Source organism: Erpetoichthys calabaricus, chromosome 9, assembly GCF_900747795.2.
Source record: "Erpetoichthys calabaricus chromosome 9, fErpCal1.3, whole genome shotgun sequence".
Taxonomy (NCBI): Eukaryota; Metazoa; Chordata; class Cladistia; order Polypteriformes; family Polypteridae; genus Erpetoichthys; species Erpetoichthys calabaricus.
In genome coordinates, this window is record NC_041402.2 from 196,416,815 (window position 1) to 196,444,008 (window position 27,194).

The window sequence follows — 27,194 nt, forward strand, 5'->3', positions numbered from 1 at the left end:
CAATAATAATATTAATAATTATAATGGTGTGCCTATTTCTACACATGTACTGGGATTTCACCCGAATTGACCGCTAGGGGCGCTGTGCGAGAGAGTGAGGGATATGTGCGCGCGCACACACGCCATCTTGGCGCTTCTCCTTTGTTTCCGCCACACCTCATCAGAGACACCGCGGCCGCCATCATTTCACCGCCCAGTGGATAGGGGCGCTGTTATTCGAGCCGCGTGGGGTGTCCCGCCGTATTCGGGCGCCAGGGCCTCGGCGTGACGGGATGAGAAGGTTAGTGGCGAGCGCTCCGAGTCTCGACCGGGTGTAGCCCGAGGCCCCCCAAGCCCCGTCTGGCTGTGGCGGCGAGCCCACGCACGAAGGGGCGGCGGGCTATCGCGGGGATTCCCAAGATCAGCAGGCGCCGCTTTCGCGTTTTGGGGGGCGTCGAGGAGGCCCGCTGGCGCTACACGCAGAGGCGCGATATAGCTGCTCGGTGTGCGCAGGTTAGGAAGGGCCTTCAGGCTGGTGAAGGGCTGTGACAGCTTCCGGCAGGGGGCAGTCCGGCTGCGCTGGCACAGTGTGGTGCGGTGACCCGGCGTCCCGACCACGGCGGTGTGAGTCTTTGGGCCGACTGAGCCCCGCACGCTGGGGACACAAGCGCCACCCCGGCCGCTGTCCTGTGGTGGGAGACACCGGCGCTTCATGCGCACTGGAAACTGAAACGACCTCCGTGGATGGGTGACATCAGCTGAGCCGTTTAACTTGACCTGACATTGTGCCCCGTGCCCCCCAGTTGAGACGTTCAGGAGTGTGTGTGTGTGTGTCACTCGGTATTTTACTTGTAGTATTATTACATTTTAGTGTTTTATTCTGCTTTGTTGTCTGCTTATTGCTTTGTATACTCTGTATCTCTTCTGTGCTGTAACTCTTTGTACCCCGCAGTTCCTTCTGAGACTTTGTGAAGTGTTTTCCGAATGGGGAAGGCGCTGTATAAATAAAATGTTTTATTTTATGAACTGAAAAGAGTGCGAGGGCAGCACACAGTGCAGGATTTACGTATAAGCTACACAAGCTATTGCTTAGGGCCCCCAAAACAAATTGTCCGAGTGAGCAATTGTCATATATACTTAAATATACTACAGCATTATTTGTCCCAATCAGGCCCGGCCTTAGGCATAGGCGAAGTAGGCGACCGTCTAGGGCCCTGGCGTCCGGGGGGCCCCGGATCGACTCCTTGGTCTAATTTTCACGCATTTCACAGAGCTTCCAGGGGGGCTCCTGGACCCCCCTTTCGCCTAGGGCCCTATAATACCTAAGACCGGGCCTGGCAGCACAGCAGAACTTTGGCCAAGCCGGTTGCGACAGGCCCGATTCCTTTGTGTTGTTCTGCGCCTTGATGTGGTGTGACGGTCTGCACTGGTCATGGACTGTCTGTCCAGCACACCGCAGGTTTGTGAGGCCCCAAGACTGTGTGGACACCACAAGGGACAGGCCTGTCACCTCTTAGTGTCACTCTCTACCCCTTGGGCTAGTAATAGAACAGAAGGTCTGAATGCTTGAGTAAATTCTTCGACGATTCTGCACTTTTGGGATGTACACAGACGATGGCAGTCAGCGGGAGAACTTGGAGAGTTGACTGCAACATCTGTCTCTAATATAGCGCCTTTTCATATCTATCCAACTCCACGTCCACAAAACCAAGAAAATGCCACACCAGAGAGCTTCCTAATAGGGACTGGCACTGCCACAGACTCCTGGGGGTCCACATTAGTGGCTGGCTGGACTGGTCTAGTAAGTAACACAGTGGAACTGCAGAAGAAGGGGCAGAGGGGACTTGGGGTCGTGACGTCCTTTATGTGTCCTAGAACTCCAATAGTCCGTGTGATTCTTCTGCTGGGACTCAACAACATTTATTTATATAGCACATATTCATACAAAAAATGTATCTCAAGGTGCTCAACATAATGAAGAAAAGTAAAAGACAAAGTAAGAAATTAAAATAAGACAACATTAGTTAACGTAGAATAAGAATAAAGTCCGATGGTCAGGGGGGACAGAAGAAACAAAAAAAAAAAAAAAAACTCCAGACGGCTGGAGAAAAAAATAAAACCTGCAGGGGTTCCAGGCCACGAGACCACCCAGTCCCCTCTTTTATCTCCTTTATCTCTACAGCAGTACACCTTTATAGCGCCTCACTGGCACTGCTCGTGTTTTTAGCCAAGGCACAAGTTTTCTTCTTCTTTTTTACAGTAGTACTAGGGTGTTGTACCATGTTAGCCATTATGAATGTAGAGAAAAGCCAAGCAAAATGACACCTTTTATTGGCTAACTAGAAAGATTACAATATGCAAGCTTTCGAGGCAGCTCAGGCCCCTTTGCCTGAAGAAGGGGCCTGAGTTGCCTCGAAAGCTTGCATATTGTAATCTTTCTAGTTAGCCAATAAAAGGTGTCATTCTTCTTTTTTGTAATTATGTGTTAATTATTTATAGATCACTTTTCCAGCCCCTCAGCGTGCTTCACATAGACCGCGGGGAGCCACTTTGACCACCACAAATGTGAAATATCTACCCAAATGATGCCACGCAAGCCATTCTTGTGTCACTACACCCACCACACATTGGCTATTAGATGATAAAGGGGCGCGAGAGAGAGAGACAATAAAGAATGGCATGATCAGGGGGCTAGAATGATGAGAGTGAGGACATCAGGAAAGACCCAACTCTCTTCAAGTGATGCCCAGGGATGTTTTAGAGCCACAGGACCTCGGTTTACACCTCACCTAAAGGACGGCGCCAGTTTGGGAACCCCACCTGGACCCCAGGGTGAGCGCCCTCTGCTGGCCTAACCAACACCTGTTCCTGCAACCTGAGCTTCTCCTAGATCAGGGGTGGCAAACCCCAGGCCTGGAGTGCCACAGTGGCAGCAGGTTTTCATTCTTACCATCTTCTTAATTAGTGACCAGTTTTTGCTGCTGATGACGTCTTTTAATTCGCGTGACTCAGGCCCCTTAGTTGTTTCTTTTCTTTAATTAGCAGCCAAACAATAATGAGACACAAGACAAGCCACCACATGACCAGCTCCCCTGTGCCCACCACACAATATTTGAAATTAAAGAGAGGTGACGGGCTTGGTAAGGTTGATCTCGCAGGTCACCAAAACATCTTGACATTGGTGCTCTTAGAACAGAAACACAATGGCTTTAGAAATGTGAGCTGTGGCAGAATGAGAGCCGCAACCAGGCGTGGAATTAAAGAACGGGTTTAATTAACGGCAAGAATTGGCTTCTCATTAAGAAGGGGGTTGGAGTTTGAAGCCCCCAGTTTAGCTGTTTCACATCTCATTTCTGCTTGGCTGGCATTTAATGAAGAAAGGAATCAAGTCAGAGGACTGAACTCTTCTAACAGGGCAATTAAAGTGATGAGGAAAAAGTGAATTAGCAGTGAAAACTGATTAGGAAAAGGGTGAGAATGAAAACCTGCAGCCACTGCGGCCCTCCAGGCCCGGAGTTCACCAGCCCTGTCCTAGATGGTCTCCCGTCCGAGTGGTGGGTGACCTGTCCAGAAGTGCAGGTGGGCTCTTACCGTTTCTTATTATAAGATTTCTTGAGCTTCTGTCCAAGGTTACGGTTTTCACTTGGGACAAGTAAACTTATCTATTCCAGTGGGGGGAAATAAGGGTTTGATCCCCAGCTGAATTTCTAAGAAACGAACCGTCTCTCATTCTGTCGCCCTCCATCAAAATATCAACCAAAAATCCAGAAAAAAACTCATTACGTAGAAGTTATAAATTGATTTGCATGACATTGAGAGAAAGAAGGATTTGACCCGCTACAAGCCAGCCAGAATTCTGTCTGTCTCCCACAGATTACAGTCAGTCAGTCACAGATCCTCCTGATCTCCGCTCGTGATGTGTATGAAGCCCACCTGTCCACAGACAATAACGCAATACACAAACCAGAGCCGGGGGTCAAAGGTCAGGTAGTTTGTCAAAGACACAAAGCCCCCCCACCACCACCATGAGCACATTCAGTGCACCACAGGGGACTGCAGTTCCTTCTCCGCCTTTGCTGGGCTAAGCGCCGTCCCCTGATGGAGATGGGCGGGTGGTCCTGAGTGACCACCCACAGAACACGTGCCACAAATGAACAAGACACTCAGACATAAAGAAACTTAATAAACAACAACGTTAACATAAAAAGTGATCAAAGCAGACACCGGAGAGACATTTGATCCCCAGCCATGGCTGAAACGTAACGCTCATTTTATCAACGTCCTGCTTTCTGCTTCAGTGTCTCTGCAGTTCTTTTCCACTTTTTCTCCACTTATCGTTAGGTAGCGTCTTCCCAGGGTGCCTTGCTTCCGGCTATCAAATACCAATCATTAATATAAGGAGACGCCTCGACACCCCCCACCTTATACCCGCTGATACGTTTTAAATTCATTTTGGCGACTGCTTTCCCCGTGGGACCCCCCTGTGTCTGTTCCTCCTTGTGCTTTTGTCTTCGGTTTTCCCTTTCATGACACTCCAGAGCTTTGAAGTTTTACTGTGCAGCTGGAATGAACTCACCATGTCAGCGTTTCCCACATGTGCCAACCTGGGTACGTGGGCCCAGTGCCGCCCCCTACCTTCTGACTCATTCGGCCTTCTTTCTCTTTTGCAGGCCTTCAGCATGGCAGCTCAAGACCCCTCACCCCCTACGTCTCTGGAAAGTGTCCAGCCGGGATTCCCGAGACAGGTCCTCGCCAACAAGCTGGAGGTCAAGCACCTGTGCAACGCCTGCCTGCTGCTGCTGAGACGGCCGTACCAGGCCCAGTGTGGGCACCGCTACTGCTCCTACTGCTTCAAGAGACTGGTCAGGTGAGCTGCATCATTGCTCAGTCACAGGGACGCGTGCTGCACCTTCCAATTTTAATAAACCCCACTTTGTCACGCAGTACATTTTTTTCCTCATTATTGTCTTTAGCTCTGGCGTTACCGATGTCGCTTTGCGTCACACGTGATAGGTGCTGTACAACGTGAACGGCGATTACAATGCCACTGCATCCTCCTGCGGGACCCTTCATCTGTGTCCTCCTGTGAAGTATAACGTGGTGTCACACAGCGGCCACTTGTTGATAAATGAGAATGAGCGGCAACTGCTGAGTCGTCTTCACCTGCCCAGTAGCAGCCAGTCAGATGGCACTCATACTGGGCATTTAGTTGTCAAAGCTGTGCAGTTAAGTGGGCTGGAGCCTCTCCTGGCAGCACCAGTCCTGTACCGTACAAAAAAAAAAAGTGGGCTGCTTGTTTTGACCGTTGGCACCATTCAGCCTGTGTTCCCTAATTTACATTTCACTTTGTCCCAAGGGGGCATCTTGCCTTAAGACAGAGTGCCAGTCTGTAGCGGGGTGCCTTCCCTGCACACACTCACACGGGGTGAGCTGCACTAAGTAGCCACTGCCATAGGGTGGGTGGTGCTGTCCTATCTTTTTGAAGGTGGACTTAGTGTCAGAACTCGGTCACCGGTGGAGCCAAGTGCAGATGGGCATCACCTTACAGATCTGGCATTCCTGGAATAGAGAACAAACGGGCAGTGCCATGCTCAACACTTGTCTTGACTGGATGAAGAAGGGCATAGTGGAACAATTCTGGAAATCTCGGTGCATAACTGCGTGCTGCCAAAGAATTCAGAAAGGACGTCTTGACAAAGTGAAAGTGGGCATAGGGTCGGAATTCAGGTCTTGATGGGACTTGGCATAAGTAGGTGTAATGGCAGAATTCAGGGGTCCTGCCAAAAAATTCAGTAACTTTCTGAGAAGCAGCAGGTCTGTTTAAAAGTGTGACCGACGTTACATCAGCTGCCACGTGTAAACCGGCGAGGACCCCCAAACCCACCATGAGGCTGCAGCCCAGAGCAGCGGGTTTGTGCTTTGACTGGAGTTGGTTAGACATGCGAGTCAGAATTTCTCTGATGCTCTGGCGCTGCTTTTTCTTGAATGTCCAGTTAGCTTCATGGTGGAGAAGCAGTTGGCACTGCAGTCACGCAAATGCTGTGTTCGAAATTCCAATCCTGTGCCCGCTTGCAGTCTCTGTGGAGGTGTCACCTTCTCCCACTCCAGAGGTTCCAGTTGTCCTCCCTCACCCCAAAGATGTGTGTCTGGCTGTTTGGAGACTCTGTTCTCACTCTTGAGTTGCTCGTTACTGACTGGCACACCGTTGGCTTCAAAAAATCAACAGCATCTCCGTGCGAGTAACGGCGAGATTTCAGTGTATTTCTCTATAATGCCTTTCACAGACTGCAAACTAAGTGTAGGCTGCAACCTGCAAACTGTTAATTACGTTGTGCCCACACATTTAATACGCACGAGTCGGAACACACCGTAACTCACAGCAGGCCCAGACTGCTCGCCATCAATGGATTCTTACCGTATCTGTCAATTCATTTTATTTTCAGCAGCATCAGAGAGAAAGACCATCCTCAGGGGGTCCCCAGTCAGTCATAACGTGGTCACAGTCCTGGAGACCACCGCCAACTGGCCGCCCACCCCCACTAAGCCTGCTACTGGGCTCCATTATGTGGCAGACGTCGTCCAGCAGCGTCAGAGGTTCACTTCTCGGGGCTTAGCATTGGGCTCTCTGTAGGCCTCGGCTGTGCCTTGACATCTCTTCAGTGAGGTCACAAACAGGTGAGTGACGAGACACCACAGCCCGTTGGCGGAGGTCTCTGTCCACTTCAGATGAATTTGACTTCCTGCCGTCTCCTGACACTGAACATCACAATGGCCTCCATCGTCCTCGTCGTTCAGCCTCTCCCCAAGTCCTCAAACTACATGTAGGTGGGATTGGTAAAACCCCACCAGTCTTGTCATATCTCTGCATGGACAAAGAGAGAGCTGGTCCGGTGCCCATCCCATGGCCAGGACAGAAGTCTCTAGCGCTGAAGCCCCTTCTGTTCCTTTGTATGATTGGACAGCACAACCGTGTGCGGCCCGTGACGCGTTTGGCCAACTTCAGCACAGTACCATAGAGGCAGTCTGGGCAACATCCAGTGGATCAGCCGTGGGGCCCTGAGAAACACGGGTGGGCCGGCATTGCCTCCACCAAGAAGGGTCCCTTGTCCAAGATGAGGTCACCATTTCTGTACTCTTAATAAGGGTGGGTGATGTGCCCATGTGAAGTCATCAGGTAGCTTGATAAAGCCCCTTAGATGATCCACGAGAGTCGTTTTGCAGGGTCTGACCACACTTGCGCTTTTCTCCTCGCCCAACATCTAAATGTCCAGGTCGTGTTGCACGAAAGCCTCTCCCTCACCATCAGCATCCATTACTGGCACCTGGAAGTGCCACCATGACAGATACGGACCCCTCCGCCGCCGAGGTCTTAAACAGGCACCATAATACAGAGGGCAGTTCCTTCTTCTGCCCGAACACCAAGGCGGTGACCTGTGTGGGTCTTCCAGGTCTGTCCAGTGAACTCCTGGCGTTGAGTTGAGAGCTCAGGGTGTGTGGCCTGTAGGCCCTGGTGCTCCAGTCCTTGACAATCCTGGAGCGTCCGCCACATGGACTGAGATTAGGCCGGCTGTGCCCATCCTGGCACCTCCAGCACACTCTTTACACAAACGTTCCTCTGCAGGCGTCTGCCCCATTTTGAACTCTGTAGCGATTTCGGTTTGCCACAAGAGGGCTGACCGCACTGGTGACCTCGTGGAAACCCACTGATCGCCAGGGTGCAGCACAAGCAGGCCTGCCACGTCTCGCCAGTCTCATCTGCTCCATTAGTGGAGAGTTTTGCTCGGCTGTCAGGTGCCCACCTGAGCATAACCTCGGTTGGAGTGTCTGTGTCACTGGGGCAGATGTGCCTGTAGTGCCCAGGTGTTTTGAGCCGCCTTTCATTCTACCCTGCCCTCTCTCTTTGATTTGCTTTTGTGGCTGGCAAGTTTGGTCTTGAGGTGCCCGACATTCCTTGTTTGCCCACCCAGATTTGTCAGTAGACCCCCGCATGTTGACATGGGAGCCTTACATACCTTCATTGCTGCTGCCTGCATGTTTCATGGTGTCCCACCTGCCCGGGGGCAAAAGCTTTGTTTCTGTGTAATTGAAGAGCAGTTGAAAGTTGTAAAGGTGGGCAAGGCCCCTTGGCAACCTGCAAAATGGTGTGAACTGTAAAGATGAAACGGCACGGCAGTGTCATCTGAGTGACGCCATCTGCAAGTGGAAGTTCATACCAGATGACCCCTCGCCTGCAGGGTGTGCTGGGTTGGGACATTTGGCCTAAAAGCGGACGTCTCAGAGGGGGTGCCCGTCACGTTCTTCATGCCAGAGGCTGTGTTACTTCATGGTGGCATCTGTCTCGTTTGTTTAGAAGGCAGTTTAGAGACGTCTTAGCCCAAGTCTTTAATGTTCCAGATGTTGTTCTCTCAGACATCCAGCAAAACCAAAAGCCATCAGGCTCTGAACTGAAACCATAAATGCCAAAAGACGCCACCCGCCGTGGCCTACCTGTGGCCCTGCTAGTGACAAGCTTAACTGTGTCCCTTGTGCTTTCTGTTTTCAGCTGCGGCCCCCAGAAGTGCAATGCATGCATCAAGGAGGACATGTTTGAAGAGCCCACCTCTATTCTCACGGAAGGCTGCGTAAGTAATGAGTCGGCCTTTATTTTAGAAAGTGTGTCCCCTGTGACACGGTCACAATCCTGGACAAACTGGCAGTGAGCTGACACAACGGGACCGGAGAATTAGGAGCACCGAGTCGCTTGGATAATTCATACAGGAGAACCGAAGTAGACGATAGGGCGGTCTCAGGCGGACCACTCTACCTGTGAGCTACTCCAGGAGATGCTTTTGAATGCAGAAATTGGAAACACTGCTTGACTTAAGAAAGCGGGTGTCAGGGACAAATGGCAGCACAGCTTGAATCCAGAAACAAGGAGGTGGCTTGAACTGGAGCACCTAAAGAGTGCCAGCCAAGGGCTGTGTGACAAACTGTGGGTGAGCGCCATGATGGACTGGCACCCCGATACCTGAACGAGTGAGTGAAGGACTGATTGAGTTATAAGGCACACCTTAGGCCTGGCGCCCATGGGGGGGCTGTGGCGGGTGTTTGTGCCAACCGAGGGCTGCCAGTCCTTATCGACCCTGCAATAATGTACCGCCTTGGGCCTTCATTGCGGGTGACGGCCTGGCCAGATGCTAAGGATTTGCCAGGTTCAAATGTTACTGAAATGGCGGCTTCTCTGCAGCTTCCGGTGCCCATGGCCTGTCGTTGACGCTTGTCCTTAATGTGGGTGCCATTGAGAGTTCAAGTGGAATAAGAGACGAAAGTGAAAATCAGACTCCTGTTTACTGAAAGTTATGAAATGTTTTCATCGTGCAAAGCGAGAAAAGGAAAAGGCCAGCTAATGACGTGGCGCCAGGATTTAAATCAGACCATTAATACTCTAAAAGTAATGGAGCAGGCACGGGGGCAAATGCAGGGCCCGCTGGTAACAATTTCTGCTTCGGTGGTCTTTAGCAAGCATCTGGTTTAAAAAAACGGACAAATCTTAAGGAGAAAAATCACGACGGCTTAGGCCTTCTTGTTGAAATCCTTTAAAAGAAAGTGGCAGATGGCGGTGGGTTTAATGAAGATGAGGGACTATGAACCTGCGGCCCTCTGTGGCCATCTTTGTGTTTGATGCCACTGTCTGTTGCTGCCCGTGTGTTGACTTGTTTCTGTCCTTCTGTTCCAGGCCTTCCCTGACAACGCGGCCCGGAGAGAAGTGGAGGGCCTCGCTGCTGTCTGTCCCAACGAGGGTTGCAGCTGGAGAGGAACCATTAAAGAGTATGAGGTGCGTCCCGTGCCCGTGGGGCACCACGAGTGGCATGTCACATCACGTCGCGTTGTGTGTCTGGGTCCCAGTGTGCTGCGTGGAGTGTGCTTGCCTTTCTTCTCCTGTTTCCTCTCTCTGCCGATTAGCAGACCCGTGAAAGTTCAGAGAGGAGATCTGGAAAGTCCCTGGCAGAAGACAAAGGCCCTGTGGAAAGTTACCAGGCGTAGCTCTGCTGTGTATCACAATGGGCTCTTTGATATTTTAAAAGGCCTCTTGATGAGGAGGAGGAGATGGGAGCTGGCAGGCTGTCACACCACGTCATCGATCCCAGTCCAAAGCTCCAGGCTCTGATCTGTCTGGTCGCACGTTGTGCTTTACAAAGAAATGGACAACAAAGTTAGAGTGGCAAGGGTAGAAAACAGAAAATAAAAAGAGACGACTGCATCAGGGTGCAAACAAAAGACCTGCGTGCCCCTTTGACCAGGCCTTTACGTGGCAGTGCCATACAGGGGGGCTTCAGTCTGAATGTGGGTGGCGGGCGAGCTGGCGTGAGGGACCACCAGAGAGTCCATTTAGATGGGGACTGTGACATGGGGCAGCTGAGCAAGTGACAGAACCTTAAATGGACAGCTGTTCGGGTCTGCGTCTAACTGAGGGAGGCCTGCGGCAGAGCATTTGAGGGACCGAGAGAAGGGTGGGTGGGTGAGCGGGGGTCAGTCCAATCCTGCAGATGGGCCATAGATGCCAGTGCAGTGGTCTTCAGATGTGTAAGGAGACACACTGTCACCCCCCCGTTAAATAAGCAGCACACAAGCCCACTGGCATGGCACAAGATGGTAAGATGTCAGGTACCAACACAAGTCTGGGGCTCTGCAGCTCCTTCTGACTCGAGGCAGCGTCATAAACACACAACAAGTGACACGACAGCAGTGAATGGCGGTAGGAGAGATGCGTCCAGTCTGTGGCTTAACCTGCGTGTGACAGTGGAGGTGGTAGAGCTGAGGGAAGCTGTTCACACTACCGCTACCCTGGAGGACGGCATCGGGGTCACCTGGTGGGCACTGCTGCTGTGATAATGCCTTTCAAAAATGGAGCAGGCCTAACGAAAACAAAAGCCAGACCCCACCTTAGGCAGCCTGGCCCCAAACTCAACAGGCCGGCCTATAGCCTGCGCAGACCCAGAAATGGGGCAAAGGCTTTTAAAGTCACCAATACCATAGGGAGCGAGGAAAAAAAAAACGGTAAAAAGTCAAAACTTGAATGTTTCAATATTTATTCAGAAGATGCAAAAATAAATACAAAAACTAAGTAGGCGAACCTGAAGAGAACAAAACCCACCAATCAGAAACCGAGATCAGGAGCCAAAACCACAGAATCCAACAATCAAACATAAAGCCGCCGTCCGCCACTTCACCCGCACTATCTGCTTATATACCCCTGGAGGCGGGGTCAGCATCTGGTGGCTCCACCCAAGGCATACACAACAGAACTCACGTTATCCATAAATCTCAAATTAATAAGCACAGCGATCATCAACACACAACAGAAACCTGACCTATAGGGACATTTAGGCAACCGTTAGTGAAAAATAATAAAAATAAAAGCCGCTGAAGCCAGAAAGGAAGCCCCGGCTGACACGTGACGACGGCCGATGTTGTAGGCCACTCCACTTTCCCTGGTCCTTTAAGGTGCCACTCTCTGCTCGTCTATTTCCTGCATTGATGGCACCTCCTTCCTGAAGTTCTCCAGTGCTGACTGGTCCGTTCCCAGTCCTTCCATTGAAGAGGGATATCAAAGCGACTCACTAAGAGGTTCACGTCAAGAAAACCCAGGAGACGCGGGGAATGACGCTGACGAGAAGTGGCGTAGTCGGCAAGATGAAAGAAGATAAAGAGAGTGTCCCCAGTCTCACATGGCTGTCACTTCTTGTTCTCTTGACTGTCTTGATGTCCCGATACCAGACGTTTTGTATTTGATGCCAGTGAGAGTTTACTTGATGGCTTTCAGTGCCACAGTACAAAGAGAGTCCCGTTCAATGGCCTTGTGCGTCCATTTTTGAGGTGAACAGAATTGAGCCTCTTTCTGTAGTAAAATACTACATAAATACAACCGGAACCCACGGCTTTCAAATAGTGGCTCACCCAGCTATCTAGCAGGGCTTGAACTTTAATGTGTGCCACCAATGAAGACCCCCTGCCAGTTTGAACAGGCTCTTTATAATCTTTTAAGAACATTAAACTCCTGATTCATCGCGGCAGCGGCTTGTTCTCCGTTTCTTCTCCGACGTTTTCTCTTCAATAACTGAAATGTGCTGCTTGAGATGCGTACTAAAAAGCCGCGTCCGTGGGGTCCAAGGTGACTCCGGGTGTGTCCGACTGCGGCCAGAGACCCCCTCGGTTACCCGCTCAGATCTGAAATGTCACAGACTCCTAGGGCTTTAGTTGTCCACGTGTCCCCTTTTGAGCTGCGGTGTCAATTCAGGCGTCTCTGAGCTCGTGTTTCTTACTTGGCTGACGACACTTTGCTCTTTCTTGTGCTTTGGGCTCCCGTCGTGCGTTCCTGCGTTACGCTCTTTGGTGTTCTGTCCACATACGTGATACGTGTGCCCACACTTGCGGGGGTTCTACCCATGGACAGCCCATCGAGTGACACGAGTTCAAGGTGTGCAGATTCGTATTTAGTAATGAAGTTTGCTGTTTGGCTTGTCCTGTGTGCTTCGGCGATGACGCGTGACACTAATAGGGAGAGGTGCCTCGTCCTTTCAAACCCTAAATGCATGAACTCAAGCCAATGCGCCCCGTGGTCCGAGTCTCACCTCGCCGTCGTTGTCCTCCTCCCACCGCCCTGTATGCGTAGCTGTGGATCCGCGTGAGTCTCACGCCAGCGCCACCCTGACTCCGACTGATGGACGCCTGTAGAAGTGCGAGTGACGCCTCTGTTCACGTGTCTGCGCTGTCGGGGACGCTGTGGACGGCCAATCATCTCTTCTTGTAAGTTAAACGGTCACGGCCTCATCGCTGAACGTCATTCCACACGTGAGGAAGGCACAAATGGGTTTCTGAGCCAACTTCATATCTGAATGTAAGTGTCAATACCGTCACCCCCTGTGTGTGTTTTGCTGTTTTAAGTGACGGGTACGATTTGTGCAGTGACGCGCCGCCATCCTGCTGCCCCCCAGACAGGACTTTACCGTGTGCTCACGTGCTGCCATATCATCGCCGCTCTCCATCTTTTCCATGTAAAGTTTTCCTCCCACTCTTGTCACATGTTGTTGTGCCCTCTACTTGCAGTATAAAAGCGAGTAGTGACAGAGGTTGTTGTGACGTCCCCGTCCTGCCTGGCCGCTCGCCTCCCTCCTCATCCTCCATTAAGCAGAGCTGCTCTGTCGAGGTCTCGGGTGCTTTGCTGGCTCTTCCATCCAGTTGAGGGGTGGTGTGCAGCTCTGCCAGGCCAGGTGGCGGACCATGGGGGTCTCATGGGGGCTGCATTTTGTGGGTCTGCTGGGGCGTCGTTTCTTATTTGAATTTGTTGTCAGACTTTATTGCTGTTAATCCTCTGAATACAAGGACCCTGTCAGGATACGGGGGGGCTTTAATGTAAGGTGGTCACTTGGATCGTCGCCTGGTCATGTGATGCACATTCCACTTTTACAGCGCACTTAAGTGCCGGACCCTCATTAAGGCCAGCGCCACCTTTCCACAGGCAGGCCGTCCCAGGAAGTCGACCGTAAATCGCCAGTTTGAGATCAAAGCGGCAGTCGAGTGTCCTGTAATTTCCCAAACGAGGACCTGCTGTGACCCCCTGGAATTTCTCTGCTCACAAAGCTATAAAGCGTGTGAAAGGGTCCAGCATTCCAAAGCGAGCTGCTGGGCAGACTCTGACGCCGACTTCGGCCATTTTGTGGAAGGCTGCTCTGTAGGGTTAGGTGAGGAGAGACTCGTCACAGGGAGGAAACCGCTGACCGCATTGGCAGACCCAGCACGTGGCACTGTGGTAAAAGGGGGGCACACCTGGGGGACGCCGAGGTCCTGTACAACTTGGAGGAACAATATGAGTGCCGCAGCTTCATCGTTGGCCTATGGCGTCCTCGCCAGCCTTTTTGCAGGCCGTTTGCTCGTAGCCGTGATGCCCAAAGTCCCTTCATGTGTCTGCGTTTGGGTGTCTGAATGAGCCAATTCCAGGAAGTCTCACAGAGGGGTCACCCAGGGATGGCAGAAGCCTGGCATTCCACCTTGACCACACCTCCAGCAGTCTGAACTCAGTTATGCCGGTGCCTCTGCGCCAGGGTGGTGGGCATGAAGCTGTGAGCAGGTCAGGGTGGCGCAGTGCTTTTATTCAAACGTAACTGCAGGGTGTGTGCCAAGAAAGGAGAGGAGCAGCGGTCTGCCCTGTGCCAACATAAGTGTCCCTGAAATGTGACTTGACTCTCCGCAGGCGCAGCATGAAGGCAAATGCGAGTTTGCGCTCACCCAGTGCCCAGCATGTGGACAGACCATCCGGATGAACGACACGGAGCGCCATAACGAGCGCGAGTGCCCTGAGAGGACCCTCAACTGTAAATACTGCAAAGAGGTGTTCCACTTCAAGAGCATTAAGGTACGTGGGCTCCATTGCCAGGCCTCACCGGGCACGGCCTTGTGATCTGCTACAGGTGTTGGGCACGCATGAACAGTAACCCTGCCCCTTGTTTTTCTTGGTTAGGCCCATGATGAGATCTGCCCCAAGTTCCCCATGGTTTGTGAAGGCTGTGCCAAGAAGAAGATCCCCAGAGAGAAGGTGAGTGGACGGGCACAGACCACCTCGCATTGTGCCACCTTCTGGTTCATTCGGCTCACGTGTTGCTTTGCCTTCCCTTTCAGTACGCGGAGCACATCAAGTTCTGCAGTAAATTCCGGGCCCCCTGCCGCTTCCATGTTGTCGGATGCGTCACCTCGGTAAGAAGTTCACTTTTATTGGGTCCCTCAGTCCTAGCGGTCTGCTTGTGTGGCCTCGGAGCCTGCTGTCCTGGTGCCCACTTCCATGCCATCTCTCTTATATGATGCACGTCTGCCTTTTGCTGCCTTGGGGCCAGTTGTCCATACGCTTGTCTCGGTCGGTCTCGATGAAGCCCCTTCTATAGCCTAGTCCAGGGGGCTGCCACCCGCCACAACAGCCTCATCCTGCTCCTCTGCATATGGCCTTCTGTTTGGGTTGCCAGTCTCTCACACTGATTGGCCATCCCATGCCAGTGTCTTTCTTGTCAGGAACTAAGAGGTTTGGCTGTGCTCAGGTCACCGGTGGGACGCTGCCAGTCTGGGGGGTTTGGAGTTGCTCTTGTCCAGATGTGCTGCCCTCTCCTTGAGCCGATCAAAGGCATCCCATATTAGACGTCATTTGGCATTTAGTTCCCTCTTCTCTCATTTGTGCATGGCATGGCCAAGGGCTCTCCAGATACCAGTGCCCCCACTATAGTTCTTGTTATTTTACAAACTGGGCACTGGGGGGAGTAAAGCCTGCCTTGTGTGCCATCTAACAGCTGAAACACACAGATGGGTCTTGAAGTGGCAAAGCCTGGTTGCTGACCCGGGTCTGTGACCCTGTGTGTCTGGGGGTACCCACCAGCCTCCAGGCATGGGGCACTCCCATTGTCTCCCCCCTCCTGCTTGTTCTGACATGGTGCTAAACCCAGCTGGCCTGTGCCCCTTCAATGACCTGGTATCTTGATGGGGGCAACCTGTATATTTGTAACAGAAGCACCAGCATCAGGCAGCAGCCCGCGAGGTGTCACCCATTCCACATTGGGGCCCTCACATCTCGAGAGGCAGCTTGTCTTCCTGTTGGGCCTCCCCACTTGAGACGGGTGTGTTTAATGTTTTGGCATCCCTGACAGCCCCCCGTACATTTCATCATGTCAAGTTGCTGGCCCCTCACGGCACACGGGGGCATTCAGCCAGTGTCTCTCCACCTGGGCATCCTATTATAGACGGGCAAACATGGCCCCCTGTTGCTCACGTCTGTGCCCGCATCCTACCCAGCGTTATCCAACCAGGTTTGACACTCACTTTTAATTGTGGGCAGGGGCCTGCCTACCAAGGGCAGTCTACCCGGTGGGCTTCCCTTGTGCACTTCACGCCAGTCTTTACGTCTGTTCCATGTGCTTTCTTTTCTTCCCTTGCAGGTCGAAAACGAGAAGATCCCTGAACATGAGCAGGCGTGTGCCTACGAACACCTCAACATGCTCCTCCATTACATCATGGGCATCAAGGTCAACTTGGAAGGCCTGCAGCCTCAGAGCCTGGAGAATGCCAGCCTAAAAATCCATAAACTCAATGAGTCCATGAAAGAGCTGGAGCAGAAGCTGGGGCAGCTGGCGCTGTCTCCCGTGCAGGGAGCTGCTCAGCTTGTGCCCCTGATGCCCGCTGCCGGCGTGGAGCTACAGCTGCTCAGTGAGAAGTCCCGGGTGGGAGAGCTTGGCCGCAAGGTCCAGGAGCTCGAGCTCAAGATCAGCACCTTTGAGAACATCGTGTGTGTCCTCAACCGTGAAGTGGAACGGTCGTGCAGCACTCTGGACGCCTATGGCAGGCAGCACCGGCTGGACCAGGAGAAGATTGAGGTCTTAAGCACCAAGGTACATTTTGGGAGATCTGCCAGTTGAGGGCATCGCACCACCTAAAGGTGGCAGGCAAATGGCTGTGAGTGAGGCGCAGTGTGCTGAGCCAGGCATTTGTCATGGCGCCTTGTGGCCAACAGGTGGCAGCAGCTGCTTTGTATCATCAGTGCCGACGTGGGCTCCTGTGCCCCCCCAACCCCTTTGTGACTGCGGCCGAGTCATCCGAGATGGCAATTTTAATAAAATGGTCTAGTGGAGCGTTTGGGGGGTTCAGTTTGTACCGCACGAGGAAACTGACTTGGATTTTGTGTCAAATGAACTGAGTGGCCTGACTGGGCTCAGTGTGGTCACCCTAACGCCTCCCAGAGGAGGGGATCGGGACCACCAGTACCTCTTGACTTCTCAGGACATCTCTAGTAACGTAACAAGTTAGGACATGCTGGGTGGGCTACATGGCTACCAAAGAGAGTTAGGTTCTGCTTGTCTGGTGGTCCCGCCGGCCCTCGAGGCTCAGTTCTGCAGGCTCACCTACACCTTTTGCCTCCTCTGCAGTCGGTCCGATGGTCTTGTAGGCGCTCCACCAGGGGCCACGAGTGACCACAGCAGGGGGTCTCCGAGGACTTCGCGGAGCACGAGGGCAGGGGCTCGGTCAGCGTGTCTGGGACGGCTTGGCTCAGCTAAGCAGGCGGACTGAGTGGTCTGCTCTCGTTGGTTCAGTTTCTGAGCCACCTGTCTTGGCGCCTCTCAGTGGTCCATTCACATCTGAGGGCATCACAGACTGGTCACTGCTCTGTCTCGTGTTTTACAGACGTGAATAAGCGCGACTAGACGGTGGGTGTCACGCAGGGAAGCCAACCCGCAGGTGTGGGGGCTTTACTGCCCGTAAAATTAGTGTTCCTCAGGGTTCTGCCCAACGTCCGCCCCGTCCAACTCCATCCTTGCAGTGAAGCGTAGTGTGACGTCATGCCAAGTCATGTGACCACTGACCCCAGGTGTCCTCGTCCCTCACGTGCCGTGGGGTCTTGTCACATCTTGAAGGACAAACACAACCAAAGCACATAACTGACACGCTGGGCCTACGGAGTCTGAAAGCTTAAAAACCTGACGAGAAAATTGAGGTGACAGCAGTCCGCCCTTGAAGTGACGGCTTTCCCTTCCTAACGGGACCCCCAGGCCAGTCACACCAGACGTGGTCAGGTGAGGTGCTAAGAGCAGAGTAATGGTGGCAGAGGTCACTGCGTGACACCCGAGGCAGACGGGACCATCTGTGGCGTCATACGTGTGAGTGGTCCCTGCAAAGAGGGGCTGTCGTCTTCTGTTTTCTTTATTTGTACCGTCTTCATGGCGCAGGTGCCCATCTTTGGACTGAAGACGCACCTTCTGTTAGGGGTCCCTCCTGATGGTCCACTTATGGTCACTTGCCTCGCTGTCCTCACAGCCCACCCGCGTTGTTCACGTTTTTAAAACTCCGGCCATAAGCAGGAGCACAAGGTGGGCTCAGGGGACGTGGCGGGCTCCGGACCACCTCACCTCTCCTCCTCTCTGTCTCCCTAAGGTCCGGCAGTTGGAGCGCAGCGTGAGTCTCAAGGACTTGGCCGTCGCCGAGAGCGAAGGGCGCCTGCGGGAGTTGGCGTCCGCCACCTACGACGGGGTCTTCATCTGGAAGATTTCGGACTTCAGCAAGAAGCGTCAAGACGCCGTCGCCGGCCGCGCGCCAGCCATGTTCTCTCCAGGTGAGCCGAGTGTGAGGTGGGGGGAGGGGGTAGGTGGGTGGGCCATCCTGATGTCTGCTTGAGCCGTCCCTTGTCCCCCCCCTTTGTCCTCTGCAGCTTTCTACACCAGTAAGTACGGCTACAAGATGTGCCTGCGCATCTACCTGAACGGCGACGGGACGGGCCGCGGGACGCACCTCTCGCTGTTCTTCGTCGTGATGAGAGGCCCCTGTGACGCTCTGCTCAAGTGGCCCTTCAACCAGAAGGTGAGTGGGACGGCCGAAGGTCTCAGCGCGCGGGGTCCGTCCGATTGCAGTTGTGGCCGATGTGCCGTGACAAGTGGTAGGGCGCTATATAACCCCTTGTGGCCACTGACCGGTCCACTGTGACTCCCTCCCGTTTTACCGGCCCCTCTGATTCTTAATGTTTCTGCCCACCGTAGTGCTGCGCCAGGCCCCCCTGCCCTGCCCTCTTAGTTTGGTGTCTCTGTCCGTCTTGACCAGCTTGTTTGTTTTTTGGTGGTGGGCACAGGACTGATGGTTTATGAGGTATGCCCCATTCCTTCACCCAAATTGTCCACCATGTCAAAGGTCAAGTCACTGTGGTGGGCACGATAAGTCAGGCGGACTGGCGTTTCTGGCATCCACTAATGTTGGAACATTGGCGGTTGACGCTGGCATTTCCCAAACAGTCATCTTTATCTACAACCCAAACAAATGACCACCGACAGACAAGGGGTCAAGCAAACAGACGGGCACGAATGGTATCTGTTATCAGACCATCGTGAAGGCCACTGGAGAGCAGCAGAGAAAAGCCAGCTGGCGTGGCAGTGTGACAGGTGGCACACACGAGATCCCTGATGCCCAGCAGCTCCTGTTTCTCACTTAGTGACCCCCGTGAAAGTCAGTCTCAGTGGCCTTGGTGGTCTGCGCAGTCCCCTGATCTCCACCTGACGAGCGTCTTTGGGGTGAGGTGGCAGGGGTTTTGGGCGGCGACACGCGGCTTTGCCCGTGGCACTGTATTTGCAGATGAAGCATCACAGAGAATCCATGGACAGCCCACTGCTAGAGAGACGGACCTCCTTGTATGGCAGAGAAAGCAGAGGTCCAGTGCTGACCACTGATGGACTTGTACGGCTCCTCTCCCCATAAGCCTTTGATTCTTGTGTTGTCGGGGTGCCCCGTGATGCCCCACTTTCCTTCCTCCAAGTCACCATGTCGGGCCCTTCAGAGGTTTGGGTTCGGTTTACAAACCCCCACAATCCCCTGTGCCAGTCCACCAGTGCCTCACCTTCTCTCTCTCGGCCTCTTCCAGGTGACCCTCATGCTGCTGGACCAGAACAACCGGGAGCACATCATCGATGCCTTCCGTCCAGATGTCACCTCGTCGTCATTCCAGAGGCCCAGCAGTGAGATGAACATCGCCAGCGGCTGCCCCCTCTTCTGCCCGCTCTCCAAACTCGACTCCAAGAACTCCTACATTCGTGATGACACCATCTTCATCAAAGCCATCGTGGATCTGACCGGCCTCTAGTCGGCCATATTAGGTGGTGGGCGGGACAGGGGAGGGGCCACCGACTGAGTGACGGGGACAAAACGTCTGGCTGGCCTGCCATGCGCAATGAGTCCAGGCCGCCGCCAGCAGGTGGCGCATCCTGCCACGTGCATGCCAAAGCTTTGTGTGTGTCATTCGGTGTAATGGTGGACATTGCCTAAGGTGTCAGTGGAAGCGGGCATGGGGGGGGCGCGTGCGTGCGTGTGTGCATGTGTGTGTGCGTGTGGTTCAATCTGTGGAAGATGCACTGAACAGCGGGGGGCACCACCTGCCAGTGTGTGTGTGTGTGTGAGGACTGGGGGGGGGTCACTCTAGCAGCGGGCACTGGTACCCACCCTCCGGGGTCCTCGCCCGGCCCCCCCGGTTCTAAGTGATATAAACGGATACCCGTCTAGGTGATTCATAGCCGTCTTTAAGTTCCAATGCGTGGAGATATTGAGCAGATATTTGATATTATTTGTAATAACGACGATTATAATAGTGATGCCGTCTTGTGCCAGGCCCCTGCGCCATCGGGGGGCTTTGGACTTCAGGCCGTCATGAGTGTGCGTGTGAGTGTGGTGGTCCCCCCCCCCCCCCCCGCGTGGCCCGCAGCTGCATGTGTATTGGTGTCATGTGACTCTCCTGTGCCGTGTGACGCTTGTTCTTTAATAAACGTGTCCTCTTGTCACCCAAGTGCGTGTCATCCGTCTGGGGGGGCGCTGTGTGCCCCATCGACGCCATTCATGCCTCGCGTCCACCCGAGTGACCGTCACACGGGTGACGACTGCCCCCATCTTGAGCTTATTTTGGGTCAGTTTTGGTTTATTTTTGTAGATGGTGCCGTTCCTGGCAGTGCCATATCTGTTATGGGCAGAGTTACTGGGGCAGCAGCAGGAGACCCCAAACAGGTCATCAAGATCTTGAGGGGTCAAACTGACAGACTGGCACTGCTGTTCACAGGTCTTTGAGCCTCCCTGGCATTTTATACAGGAAGCCCTGATGCTGGCACTGCGGGTCACGTGATGGGTGTTAAGACAACATGGCCGCTTTGGCAACCGCTAGGAACACAAAACGAGACGTCCGGGCAGAGAGGGGGGCAAACTAGAAGTGGCATCATGTCGTGTCACACGGACACCTGGTCAGTTGTATCGTACACTTGTCCGGTCAGCATATAAGATGGCACTGCGCCCCCCCCCACTGGGGTCCAGGTTTGTGGATATGCCCAGCGCTGGCATCGAGTCACTTCAGGGTTCAGGACTTTGGCTTGTGCCTTCGCCCCCATTTTGTCCTCTATGTTTGACTTATCCATCCGCCAGTGCCCCTCTTGGGTTGCCACTTTGCATCTCTCTGGTGGGCTCCCGCCAGTGCAATGCCCCAAAAAGAGACGAGTGGCACGACGGGGGTCTTTCCGTCCAGCTGTGGTTCTCTCGGGCATTCTCGTTACCCTCTATACCGTATCAGGGCCGCTGTGCCATTTGCTCAGGCCCTTGGCACACTTGCTGGCGCAGCCACTTGAAGCCCTGACCGGCGGCTCGGCTGCTAAGTGGACTCGTTAAGATTCCGCGCAGGCAGCACTTCCGATGGGCGCTAATGCGGTGCAGATGTGGAGTCGCGTCGTTCACATGTAATTACATGGAATCTGGAAAATATGACTAAGGGGGGGCGGCAAATTAAAGGCAATCGCGCCACTCGCCCGCCCGCCTGCCCGCTCCTTCCTTTGCTCCTTCATTCTTTCGCCCTTTTATTGTTTTTCCAGCCTCTCTCGAGTATTTTTAACTCTTGGCCAGCAGACGGCGGGGGTCCGCGTGTTGGGGTACGAGAGGCGACGTCCAGCCAGGGTGCCCCCCGCTCCACTCTCACTCCGCATAGCCCCCCCCCCCCCCCCGTCCGTGCTCCTTCCCCCGTTTCCGTGATTTATGTGAGGTGAGCCCTGTGAGGTCGGAGCGGTGGGATTCACTGCTTCCAGATGTTTCACATAAAGACTCCTTTCTTTGCAGCCCACTAAAGACGAGGGGGAGAAGAGGGACGGTGGACCCCCAGGAGTTGTCAGCCATCTTGTGCACCTCCTGATGGTCACAATGTAAGACAGTGGGGTGCCCACCTTAGTCACCCTTTGTACAGCAGCTATTTGGAGGACCACCAGGACCTTCTGACAGCCAATGGAAGGTGAGAGTGACCAGCTGGGGGTCCTGGATGGGCGACCTTGGCACTCTGAGCAGCCCTGCATTATGAAGGTCGGGGCACTACAGTGGTCCGCACTGCCATCTGTTAACCAAACCTGCTTAATGCAGGGAGGGACACCCGAGACCCCCTCGGACCGGGCCTGTGGTCCCCCCGCCGTGCACATGTGGGCACCATCAGGGCAGCGAGGCCTGCAGAGACGGAATGCGTCTAATTGTAGCCAATTTGCTGAGGGTCCCCGAGTGAGCCGACGGTCCGGCAGGCGGCCCACTGGTGTGACCTGAATTCTGCTTGAAGTAAATGACTTGCATGTGTGCCCCCCCCCTGGCAGTGGTCACCGAGGGGGCACAACATCGAGACGTTGAACACTTACACTCACGGGGGCTCGTTAACGGTGGGCTTTCAGCACAATGCTTTATATAGCGCCTTTTGTGAGGGTCCATCCCCCCCCCACAGATGTCTCCTCCTCCAAGATCAAAGGAAGGAAAGGGATGAGGTCAGCGAGATCCTGGAATAGCCGTGCCGGCTGTGTCTCATCAGCCCGCTGTGGCCGAGCCCCTCGCTGCCCCCCGTCATTATTTATGGGAAGCGCAGACGTTTTACTCAGTCGTTCCACTTGAAAACACATGCGCTGGTTTGGCGGGCCGAGCGCCCATCACTCACAGCGTGGCAGCCAGACGTTACCAAGCAGCAAAGTACGCCGGAGAACAAAAGATGGGGGAAGGACCCCAGAAACAAGCACAGGCGAGGGGGGGCACGCATCACCAGAGGGTGCCAACGCAGGCTGTGCCACCTGAACGGCCAGGGCATGGACCACGAGCTGCCTACTGGGACCCTCACTCTGACGGTCTATCAAGTGCCAGCAGAGGGCGCCCACTCAGGCCATCTCACTGGTGGCGTCCAGTCAGGGCCTGGCACAGGCCACTAACTTGGGGTGTCCCACCCACCAGAACACACGGGAGCTGCGCCGAGGGTAACGACCCATAAGGTGTGCCAACAGAGGGCGCCAACCCGGGTCATCTCTGGGGTCCGGTCAGGGTGACACCTTGAGGGTCTTGTCGCTGGTCAGGCTGCTCTCAGGCCAAGGTTGTGGGCTCCTCTCCTCCATGAAGCCCCCTTGTGTGGGAAGCCCACCGCTGCTGTGCTAAGTGACATGGGCGCCGAGATCCTGCCATCCATCATGTCGGCTGTGCCTGCTTTTCCAGCTGTTGTCTTGAAGGTCACCTCCGGAATCGTCCACGGCGGGACGTCCGCTTGGAGTTGATTATCCGGGATGATGAGGGGAGCCACTTCTGAAGAAGGTGCGGCCCACGCATGGTGACCTCAGCGGGGAAGCCCTCACTCGTCACCTTACATTGGCAGACCCTTAGTCAGCGGCCTTCCTGGCACACATTCCTGATTACGGTGATGACTGAGGGTCCGGTGGTCCTCATTTGTGCCTGCTGCGGCCGCCTGGTGTGTGGGCGACTCCTGGAGATACGGAGCTGGAAATCTGCTGAAGAGATCAGTCTGGACGGCACGTCACTCATCGGGCGAGTCCTCGAAGTGTGTGTGAGGAGGGAGTGCGGCTCGGTGCCACATGTGTGTCCCCCCGCTGCCAGCAGACGGCGCTTGTGCCCCCTTAAATTAGGTCAGGGCCCCAGGGCCAATCCAATAGCCAATTAGCAGCAGCCACCCGTGGTGCCGCCAAGCTGCTCACGCTGGCTGGAGACAAAGCGGATCTGACAGGAGTGCCCGGCGGCACAGTGGGCATGCAGAAGACCCCCTCGACTCCTCCTCCTTGGACTTCAGGGCATCCACCCAGTTTTGGGTGAACCATTCAGTCCAGTAGCCCATCGGGGTGGGGAGTATTGAGGCTCCTAAGTTGCCACCTGCACCCCCCCTACCTCATGCTGTTACTGGGTGGTCCTGGCGTCACCCACCTGTGCCCCCCCCAATGTGCATTCCAGGAGGTCAGAGTGGCGACACGGGCACTTGAACGGCTCTCTGTTCGCGCCAGGTGAGTGGCGGCGCCCCCTAGAGGCCCAGCCAGAGCTCAGCGCCCGCCCCTCCATTTCCCTTCCTCTGATGCCATATGGAGGATCCATCAGACGCCCACCTGCTGGACGGGCGCAGCTCGGTGCGGGCCAAAGTCAACACGCGGAGGAAGGCCGGCGTCTCGCGAGGCAGCGATTTCAGCGAATTGTCCACATGAGGACAGAGTGTGCCCCACTCAAGGGGGTCTGGCATGAGGCCCTCGAAACGCCGCGGACCATTGGAGGACATGTGCCATCAGGGAGTCACCCACGCTGGCCACTTGAAGGTGGCACCCTTCGCCCATCTGAGGCAGAACTCGTAGTCGAGGACCTGGGGGGCAGCCGTGTGACCACTGGAGCTTTGGCCCGACTCTAATGGGCTCTTCATCCTCCTCCTCCTCCTCCTCGTCTTCTTACCTGAGCGGCTGACGGACGGCAGCTTTGTGGTTTGGCCGCAGTTTCCATGGCAACCAAATATTTGAAGGCTTGGAGGATGAGCAGCTTGGTGGGGGGGGATGGGGAGGTGGGGGTTGGGGGGTTTGGTGAGCTCAGAGTCATCGGTGGTCCAACGGCCCCCCCCCACCGCAACCCCCAACTGCCTCAGACAGCTGGAATTCCGAGAAGGAAACCGACAGTCAGGCGCTTGAAGAGGGCGCACAGGTGGGCAGAGTGTGTGCCAAGGCAGTGGGGGTGACTGTGACCCTCATATGGCAGACACCCCCCTAGAGCTGACCATCAGGTGACACCCATGACCATGTCCTGCTCTTTGGCTGGGACCCCCGGCTTCAGTCAGGTGCCCCTCTTGGCGCACTGGCAGCCATTCAGATCAGCGGGTGCCTCTCAATGAAAGGTGCTGACAGGTGACTGGGGGGCCAGCGAGCAGTAGGTGACGATGACAGTGGGGGGCCAGCAAATGATGCATGGGTTCAGCACTGAGGGGTGGGGTGGGCATTACAACCATTTGTTCAGAGGGTCACCCGCCGTCGCTCCTGGTCAGTTTGCTTCAGGACTGCAGGGAGGGCACCATGTCTAAGGTACTCCACAGCAGTGCCAATATGACAAAGTGGCTCAATGGGTGACTTCCCAATGACATAACGACATGTGCCAGCCAACCAGTGCCCAAGTGAGGCCGAAAGAACAAACTTTAAGCAACGTATCCTGCTGTGAGACCCTCAGACTAAAGGGAGTGCAGGCTCAGCGGGCAAATCCCCCATCAGAGGGTGCCAAGCTGCAAGGTGGCATCTCACCAGAACATAAGGAGCACTTATGCCAAACTGGGCACTCACAGTCCTGGTGGTCTGTGTGGGTTCTCCTCCCTAGCACAGTATGAGGGGGTGTGGGTGTGCTGGTGCCCCCTGGGTAGACCCTGACTGGGCAGCCGAAACCCAAGTAGATTAACATTAAAAAGAAATCAAAAGCAGAATGAGGGGCAGCGCAAGGTGCCATATAACCTGGCCAGTCCTCTACCTGAATGCCCACCAGAGTCAAAGGTAAAGTGAAGAGCCCACGGGTGGCACCCCCCGAAGGTGGCTCCGTTCATCTCTGGTATCCACAGCTGCCTAACCCCAAATTAAGCTGAGAAGCCACAAGGACTGGTGGGCAAACACAACCCACCAACGGGGACCCCTCACCCACTTCTGGACCCTTGGGTATCACGGCCGGGTCTGGGGCACCAGAGTACAAAGTGGACGGACGGCCTGTGGCCACGAGGACTGCACTGGCCTCCAAGGTGTCTTAGGTTGGCACTGGCTGGCAGGCCGCCTTTATCCTTGAGAGAACAGCTGGTGGTCTCCAGCCGACTGGGGGTGCCTGCCGCCGTGCCCAGGTGCCAGTAGGGCTGACAGGCACACTGATGTGCGTATGTGGTCAGTGCCCGGTGGGGCGGCCCCCCTGCTCTCCCAGCTACTGACTTCCATGGAATAAACAAATCCGTCAGGCGCACAAATATTTGGACCGTGAGGACATAAATAATATTCGGCAAATCCAAATATTTAATCGGATGCATGGATGCGATCTTCCTGCACGATGTCATCGCCCGCCGTGCCAGCGACTCTGTTCTTTAATCAGCCCGGAACACGAGGAGCGGCTTGAACCCGGGGCCACAAAGCCTGGCCCCGCCCCCACTATCCTCGCTGCACGACCACCACTGGGCACCAACATGCAGCCCTGGTCAACTGGGTGGCACCACCTGCCAAGAGGGCACCCAGCCCACCCTCCGGCCAACAGCAGAAATTCCAATACTGAGCTTGGGCTGGGGGTCCGCATGTGCAGGACCCCCAGACACAAGAGAGACAAAGGCTGGCAACACAAGACCCCCGCTGAGTCCAAACAGAGCGAGCGCCCACTCTGGCCATCATGACATGAATCAGCGGCCGAGGCGCGCGGTGACGTCACTGACCACACGACTGTGTCCAGCTGTTCTCGCCACTTCTTGGCTCGGCTGCCCCACTGCTTCACTGGACAAAAATGTAAATGGATCAGAGACGGGGGACTGGGGGGGCACTAGAGGATGTCCGGACCCTCGTACTGCCAGTCCACAGCTTGGTGCCAGCATTCCTGATGGGCACTGCCAACTCGCTGTCTCCTGTTGTGCCCTCACTGCTGCCCTCTAACGGAAGACACTGATTTGGCAGAGATGTGGCATCAAGCTGCAGCTGCCCGGGATGAGGGCACAAGAGTGGAAGACAAAGGTTAGAGCAGAGGATGGTGGCACAAACACGAGGGACAGGGCAACTCACTAGGCCACACCTGGCACTCCTTTTTGGGTGAGTGGAGCTGTTGTGGCTATTAGAGTAGGCTCTGGTGGCAGACAGGCCCACCAACCATTCTCCCCTCCATGGCACCCAGATTGCCCCCCACCCTCCGAGTCTGGGATCACCCAGAGAAGTGCCAGGATGGGGGAGAGCAGGCAAAATGGAAAACATAAATAAGACTCTACGGCCCACCGGGCATGGCTGTGGTGGGTCACAGTCTGTTCAGAGGGGCACCGTCTTTGGGCGGGCAAATCTCATGCCTAGAATGCCCCACTGCAGATACCAGGTCAGAGTGCCATCTGGCACAAGCACCTATGGAGCTGTGACCCCAATAATCCTTCAAGCCGAGGCCCGCTGAGCAGAGGGGGGCACTGTGGGACGTGGGCATGGCCCTCTTAGTCCCGGGGCTGTCCGCAGGCAGCCAATCAGCGGCCCTGGCACACTTTTTGAGAGGAGCCCCTGGGCTTTGTGTTCACAGTGCAGATCTCGGCGTTTAGGAGAACAGCAATTAGGAGCCCCCCGGAGACGCACAAAGGGGGGGCACGCAGGGCCGCTGCACATGACAATTTCGGTTCCAGGTCATGAAAACAAAGAGGAGGAGGAGGAGGAGGAAAAAGAACAAGGACTGCGGAG

General features: G+C 54.7%; 1 protein-coding gene across 1 annotated transcript; it reads left to right on the forward strand.

Moving 5' to 3' along the window:
• The first annotated feature begins 145 nt into the window (after window positions 1–145).
• LOC114657073 (TNF receptor-associated factor 2-like) lies at window positions 146–20,300 on the forward strand. Its single transcript, XM_028808831.2, has 11 exons — window positions 146–280; window positions 4,650–4,846; window positions 8,522–8,600; window positions 9,695–9,793; window positions 14,210–14,371; window positions 14,477–14,551; window positions 14,635–14,709; window positions 15,933–16,382; window positions 17,920–18,097; window positions 18,194–18,342; window positions 19,391–20,300. The coding sequence occupies exons 2-11, from the start codon at window positions 4,659–4,661 to the stop codon at window positions 19,607–19,609; spliced, it is 1,674 nt and encodes a 557-aa protein (XP_028664664.1). The 5' UTR covers window positions 146–280; window positions 4,650–4,658; the 3' UTR covers window positions 19,610–20,300.
• The last annotated feature ends 6,894 nt before the right edge of the window (window positions 20,301–27,194 follow it).

What these genes read in the sequence shown, in the direction of transcription:
- LOC114657073 (XM_028808831.2), top strand. Translation starts at nt 4,659, where the DNA reads ATGGCAGCTCAAGACCCCTCACCCCCTACGTCTCTGGAAAGTGTCCAG. An exon ending in CTATTCTCACGGAAGGCTGC is followed by an intron (nt 8,601 to 9,694) that starts GTAAGTAATGAG and finishes CTTCTGTTCCAG; the next exon opens with GCCTTCCCTGACAACGCGGC. An exon ending in TCCACTTCAAGAGCATTAAG is followed by an intron (nt 14,372 to 14,476) that starts GTACGTGGGCTC and finishes TTTCTTGGTTAG; the next exon opens with GCCCATGATGAGATCTGCCC.